The sequence below is a fragment of the Limulus polyphemus genome, unplaced genomic scaffold (assembly GCF_000517525.1).
Source record: "Limulus polyphemus unplaced genomic scaffold, Limulus_polyphemus-2.1.2 Scaffold1001, whole genome shotgun sequence".
NCBI classification, from domain to species: domain Eukaryota; kingdom Metazoa; phylum Arthropoda; class Merostomata; order Xiphosura; family Limulidae; genus Limulus; species Limulus polyphemus.
This window is the reverse complement of record NW_013666611.1, coordinates 7,325-15,222: the sequence shown is the minus strand read 5'-3', so window position 1 is coordinate 15,222 and position 7,898 is coordinate 7,325. Positions and strand designations below refer to the sequence as shown.

Below are 7,898 nucleotides of genomic sequence, written 5' to 3'. Positions count from 1 at the left end.
CGTTATAATGTGACGGTCAATCCCACTATCCGTTGGTAAAAGAGTAGCCCAAGAGTTGGCGGTGGGTGGTGATGACTAGCTGCCTTCCCTCTAGTCTTACACTGCTAAATTAGGGACGGCTAGCGCAGATAGCCCTCGTGTAGCTTTGCGCGAAATTCAAAACAAACAAACAAACATTCCCCAAGCATCTTGTCTTCCAATGACTTCCAAAGTATATAATCTACAGCATAACTTTGTAAATAAAAGTAATGCAGATAGGCTTAAAGTTTGTCACGTGTTTTTTGTTGTTGTTTTTTATAGCACCGATATTACATGTATTTGGAAATTTGTGATTAGACTTCAAATGGAATGTCAAATAAATTTAACAGATTAACAGTACTAGAAAGCACCCTTATGAGTTCTAACTACTAAATATGTGAGACGAACGTACTACTGGGCACTTCTACTCTAAGAGTAGCCGCATGGGATTAATAAACTGAATTCATTATTTCAAATTGCTATGTTTACCATACTTCTTAGGTTTACTAAATTTACCATATTATTTGAAACTGCAAAATGTACCCTATTAATTGGGCCGAATAAACATACCGTATTAATTGGTACTGGCAAATATATCGTATTAGTTTAAAAGGTTAAATTTACCATATTATTCGAAACTGCTAAATTTACCGAATTAATTGTAACATACAAATTTACCGAATTAATTGTAACATACAAATTTACCGAATTAGTGAGAACTAATAAATTTCTCGAATTAATTTACCGTCTTAGTTGGATCTGCTAAAGTTAAGGTATTGTATATATATATATATATCTTTGGATATACTGAACCTGCTGTATTAGTTGGTTAAATATGCTAGCATCGTACTAGTTAGAAAGGTTAAATTTGCCATATTAGTCGAAGCTGATAAATTCACCGATTTAGTTGAAACATATGAATTTACCGTATTTGTTGGATCTGATAAATGTAACGTATTATATCTTTTTTTTATTGTTTGTTTGATTGTTTGAAGATAAGCACAAAGCTTCACAATAGGCTATCTGTGCTCTGCCCACCACGAGCATGTTGTATGCTGTATTAATTGGTGCTGACATACTTATCGTACTAGTTAGAAAGATTGAATTTACCATATTACTTGGAACTGATAAATTTAACGTACTGTACTGTCTTTGGATTTGTAATAATTGGAGTTGCTAAATTTACGGCAAAAACTGGAATTGCTGAATTTACACTATTATTAAGATAACTGTTAGATGTAGGACATCATCAGTTAATTTAGTTCTAAATTGAATACGCATATATTATCACGTTTTTTTGTTTCTAGAACAAAGCCACACTGAGCTATCTGCTGTTTACACTAAGAGGGATTGAACCCTGTATTTTAGACTTATCAGTGTCCTACTGGAGGACTATATTACCGAAAGAAAACATGCATTTCAGATTTTTCTAAATTTATAAAAACTACTGGGTATCATATAAAAATCACTAATATCAAAACAAGTTTTAAAAACGCATACCTTATTAATTTACAATATTTCTAACCACACTACAAAATTAACAGCTTTGAGTTTGATAACGCTTTGCACACCTCCTATCATATTAACATGAATAACTAAAATAAATGCTACATTTTTGTATATTAAGTAAATAACATGCCTTTTAAAAACGTGTGCGCTTTAAACACACAGTATAATTGTAAAAATGTATTTTAAATTAAGTGTTTTAATAACATATTCATGTGTGTTAATAAGTATTTAAAAAATGCACCATTTTAACGCTCTGACACCTGCTCTTGAGAAGAAGCTGTCGTACAGTGCGTATCGCCAGCTCCTGAGGAAAAGTGACATTACAGTGTATTGTGTGTGCTTTACGGTCTTAAAAAGCTATACCAGTAGACGACGGGGGGGGGGGGGGCACAAACAGCCAGAATGTTCTCTGACACTCTGAGAATTTGGTTGTGAAAGACACTTAAATTTAGGTATAAGATAAATGGCTTATATATTTCTGTAGATACATATTTTTAAGAGTTTGAAGTGTCAGGACTCAGTTCCGGCTACAGCTGCCGTAGCGGTGTTCCGGTAACCCCTGCCACCACTACACCCCTGATTATTTCAAGAGTCACATTAAAGGAAACGTACCCCTTTTGACAAAGGTGCGCACATGAAAAAATAAGATAATATATATTGAGTATTTACCCTGAATTAAATCAAGTTTAGAAATATTATTATGTAAACATTTAAAGTACTTGCTATCTTTCACTCTTCTCAGTAATAGATTTCTAATTAAATGTATAATACAACCACTAAGCTTTAAAATGGCCCCTTAGTAGCTCCGCAATAATTCTGAAAGCTTACTAAGCTACAAATTGAGGTTTATTACCCGCGGTGGGCACAGCACAGATAGCCCATTGTGTAGTTTTATGCTTAAACGAACAACAAGTTTAAAATTTTAACGAGACGTTGCCGCCATCTTTTCTACAAAACCAATAACATACAGGTCGCATTCTCTTTAAGATGGCTGACAATTCTTCTTGTGCTATAGCTGATGCTTTACTAGCTAGAATATTTTTACAATTGCTAGTGTCTTCGAAGTTGGCAACAGTAATTAAGAATAAAAAATAAACTTGTACCAATTTTGTAGTACAAATATTGTAAACTGCAGATTTTCGTTTTTTTTCGTATTCATTTTGATTTGTACAATTCAGATTCTAAATGTGTAACTAGAGGGACATTCAGTAGAGCGCATACCTCCGCCACGCAGCGTTGATCATATTCGGCTATCAAAAAACAAGAAACTATGCCTGTATGTCCGTCGTCATCAACTGACACAGACCATTTTTGGTAGGACAATATTCTACATATGTCCACCAAAATTCTTCAAAATCTGATCATTTTTGACTGAGTTATAGAGCAAAAATAGTGTGAAAAATCACTCACCATGTTAACAGATAAGGATTTTGTTTCTATTTTCATGACCTTGTTGTGACCTTGACCCTCCAAAAACTACTCAATTCTAAGTCGGGTTATAGTCCAAATATATACCAACTTTTGTCAAAATCCATTCAGCCATTTTCGAGTAATCTTTCTGACAAACACACACACACACAGATGAAAACACAACCTGCGTCCACTTTTGGTGACGGAGATAATAATAATATTATAAAAATAGTGGTTTAAATGCGAAAACTGAGGAACCATTGGTTATGTACCTTAGTATAACTGAAGTCATTCTTAAAGTAAACGTTTTAAACGCTCAGTGATTTCCTAACGTTTGTGGTTATAAGTGCATCTCGTGAAATTTTCGAGAAGCTTTTGTTTCGAAAATGCAGACATATGCTATATATGCATCAACAGTCGCTAGAATGACTCCAAAAATTAGAACATTTGTTTTCGGAAGCGATTCGCGAACTACTCCTAATAATCATAAGAAGAGGGGGAGATGCTATAAAAATAAAACAAAACAAACGAATAACAAAAAAAATGCCGTATTGGTAACATAAAGTAGCTGAAATGGTTACAATATCATCCTCTGTGATTGGTTGGCTCTTCAACCATTGTTTGAGATGCTAGTTGTTTGTTACAATTACAACCTACTTGTGTCTAATGCGATAAATTTTAACTGTGACGTTTGCTATATGAAACGAGAATGTGAGTGAAAAAACAAGTGACGATATCCGTCTTGTTAGGCTTGCTACGGAGATTATGTACTCTGATGGATAAAGGGCAGTTTAGGGTTATGTAAGTCAAAAAGTTTAATAACCTTTGGTTTAGAAACTGTTATTGTGGGAGACCATCCCAGGAGTGGATAAACCAGAGACGTGAAGAAGCTTAAGTAGTGATATTTATCGACAGTGGCGCGGCATTTTCTATGAGTTTCATTACAAAAAAAAGTAATTATGGTGGATGCTATCCCCTTCGTAATTTAAATACCGTCTGTATACAGTCGTAAGCTACTTGCCTTTCATAGTTAATTTCCTGTTGCGCAGCGACGAGTCGGGTGCGAGCTAATTCATAGTCTTCTTGTTCGTTCGAAGCAGTGATAAGTACGGTGGATATTGAGATAGTCAAGAAGCCCGCGTCTCTCAGAACACTTCTCTTACAGCGGCGCCATTGAAATTTAAATGTTCTTCCCCCTTTCTAGATTGGCGGAATAGCTGCAATCGAATAATGTTGCAGGCTCAAAAAGAAAGAAAAAAAAACGCTGAAATACTGCTGTTAAAAATATAAAAATTATAGTAACTATTTTCGCGTCTCGTTCACTTGAAGTGACCAATTAGGATATAATTCTTTTTTATATTTTAAGGAAGATGATAATTTATTCTGAAGACGAAAATAACAAATACAATTATAGCATGTTAAAATATAAAAATACAAACATGGCAAAAAGTTATCTAAGAACTTTAAAAGGCAACATTTAGGCCAAACATTTTAGGACCCGGTGACTGTAATTTTGCAAAATTTTGATATTTTTTTCTCTGTATCTTGCTTCAACCGTTTTTTTGTTTTCATATCCTGATATTAATAACGCAAAACGATGATACTTAAAATTTTAGAAATACCTGTTGAATAAGAATATCGTTTTGTTGAATGATGCCTCAACAACAACAAAAACAAGCAGTAACACTCTCTTTAATTATATATATATATAACACCAAAGAGAGAGTGTTTGTTTGTTGGATTTCGCAAAAAGCTATTCGAGGGCCATATATCCTAGCCATTCCTAATTTAGAGGTAATATACTAGAAGGAAAACAGTTAATTAATCACCCACCGCTAACTCTTGGGTTTTTGTAATCGAATAGCGGAATTGACCGTTACTTATAGATTTGCTCAATGATTCGTATTTTGAAAAGGAAAATATTTTATTACTGTGTTCCATTCCCTGTTTTAATCTGAGGTTAAGTTAGGCGGTAAGAACATTTTAAATAGCCTTTTTATTTCAAAATATTTTTAAATGGAATTAAATCACCATGACAGAAATGCCACTAGGGGTCGTTATAAGTTGACTGTTCATAATTAAGCACAAAGTTACACAATGGGCTATCTGTATTCTGTCCACCACGGGTATCGAAACCCGGTCTCTGGTGTTGTAAATCCGCAGACATACTGCTGTGCCATTGGTGGGCAGGGTCGTTATAACAGGCGAATAGTTTTTCTTATAGTTTCTGGAATCAATTCGTTACGAGTCTCTTTCACCTCAGCGTATTATTGTTTATAAAAATGCCACTTTCCAAATTTGAAGCTAAAGAGATCATTATGTTATTAGGTTATAAGATTGTTGCCTTGGTTGTAGTGCCCATAAACTATTTGGTATAATAAACTTTGTCAAGTATCTTTCATTTTTCGTAATCATATAAAGAAAAGTAGAAAACAACCTACTAATACGTCATAATTTAGTCATTAACTGAGTAATGTGGTGTTTAGAACGGTCATGACCCGTTCAAAGTGTATAGTCGTTCTCGTAGCTATTAGATGTCATGCTTAGCACTTGTAACCTTTGATACTGACATGTTTAGACTAATCTTGTTGTGGTGGTTGGTAGAACATGAGCAAAGTGCTTTGTTTGTTTATGATATAAATTATATACTAACTTTTCAAAATTGCTTCATACTAAAGATATAAAACTTGTAGCGATGATGCCTATATTATTTATAACTACCGGCAACGTCACAACCGCCTTAATGTTTTAATGTTAGACCATTTTATAATTACATCATCCCACCTACACGTTCTGTCTGCTTACATAATACCCTGAACTAGCATATATGTATTAATATGATGAAATATGGCAAATTAATATATCGGGTTAGGTAGTTTTAGACAGCTGCATGTATAATATCGCACGTCTGTGATACTGATCTCCTAGAAACAGTATTGATGAGAAGCCTAAATATACGCTTCTTAGGTAGGTACATTTAGATCAGCCAGAAATAAGCAAGTATAGAGGAATATTTTAGCTTCTTGAATGATCAAATTGTCAGTAAATATTCAATGGACAGAAGAAGACAATTTTTTCGATTAACATCATCACATGATCAACAACATATGCTGATATATATGTCAAAGAAAAGAAATATTTAACATGTATATACAATCATTTAACAGTTGGTCCGCTATATAATATCGAATAATTAATTCGACGAAATGCCATAATATTATTCACATACCTGAATTAATTTAGGTTACTATATGGTGAAGCAAAACGGACTCAAAAACCCCATAGATAATAATACTGAATTAGTTGTGAGCAATTTGCTATATATTGTTACGACAGCAGAAGCCACGTGATGCTGCTGACGCATTGGCGCTGGTGGCGTGTGCGAGGAGTTTCTCGAATGATCGTGAATTTCCTAGTTTGTTCGGGACGCCCTCTTTTTTAGTATCTAAGCCCGGGAAATAAAAGAAGAGATAGATATGTAGATAGATTGAAGATAGAGATAATTGAATCAAGCGAATAGTAGGCATTGTAAGTAAAGTGTGTGAATCACTGTGATTTATAGCGTGTGTTATAAAATTTGTATCGAGAAAGAATAAACTAGTTTTAATTAAGAAAGGACTAGTATCACTGAAGTTCCTCGGAAAGAATTTATACTGGAAATTAAGGAAATTATCAAACGAGCAGATACGTAACAATATATATATATATATATCGCCATTAGAATTTATATCAACACCTTTAATTGTCAACTTTAATCATTCAAATTTTTTTAACAATGCTGATAGTTCTTAATTGTTAGGCTAATGTAATATAAATTGTTGCTCTGATAGAGTTGCTTTGAACCAAACTAATGCTTTCCCACAATGAATACAACTCGCCGTTTACTTCCCGATTTACAGTTAATATCAATCAGAATCAAAGCGCATTCACAGCATACTCATGGAAATAAATACATATATTCTAACCTTTTAACTCTGTACAGTGAGATAGATTAATATAACCTAGAATTTAACGAATTCTCCCAATAAATAGAAATATTATAGAATATGGATATATTTCTTAATCTGTATGTTCTCAAGACTTAATCGCTTTCACAGACCAAACGATTGAACAATGTACCTACCACCTTTAAAGCTAAGACTAACAATATTTAGCGCATGTGTACAATTATACACAGATTGTTCTCTGTTTTATTCTATACATTGCTCTAGTGAAAAAGCCGAAAGCTCGCGCATAAAAAAAAGTATTTTAACGTAGATAACAGCCCATGTATAATTCTACATACTAGTTTACCTACGTTATGTGTATTAAAAAGCAATATTTAATGCAGGTTGTTTGTTGGTAACTGTTAATCAATTTGTTACAGGTTTATTGTGTACCCTAATGGCTCCCTGGTGGTGTCTAGAGTGAGAGCTTCTGATGAAGGAATTTACCGCTGTGTTGGAATTAGCGCTTCTAAAGACGTCCCTCAACAGGCATATGTGGCTCACCTTAAAGTGGCATGTATGTAACAATTAAAATTATGTTATGCTACTAGATTAAGTTGTAACTGTGTCTCCGGTCTCCATTATAGTAAAATAACCTTCACTTTATTTAATATGTTGCGTGAACGCTGTTACTTTAGGCACGGGGGTCAAGCACCCAAATTATTGGAGGTGGGAGTGGTCCAAAATATTTAATAATGTTTCTTGTTGAAATATTGATACACGAATACATGTGCATACATTTTCTAGGTTAGATACAACTATGCACATGTAACAGTTGCATTTTTTGCCCATAGTGTCAGGTCGTGCAATAAAAACAGGCATCATGTATATACATGGTGCAGTCTAAAATATCATTCCATTTATGTATGGTACACAAAACAACATGTATAGTAATGGTTAGAGACGGCTTGAATGGGTAATGAAGAAAAACTTTAATATAAGTTTAACATAACAGCAAATGTACAACGTTTCGAC

The 7,898-nt window shown here is 33.8% G+C and overlaps 1 protein-coding gene across 1 annotated transcript in view; it reads left to right on the top strand.

The window, feature by feature from the left end:
- The window catches only part of LOC106461627 (inactive tyrosine-protein kinase 7-like), a 62,251-nt gene that overhangs the window by 47,388 nt on the left and 6,965 nt on the right, over positions 1 to 7,898 (top strand). Inside the window, exon 5 of the mRNA XM_022388633.1 lies at positions 7,304 to 7,440. Coding sequence (XP_022244341.1) covers positions 7,304 to 7,440 — 137 coding nt within the window. The remainder of the gene's footprint in view (positions 1 to 7,303; positions 7,441 to 7,898) is intronic.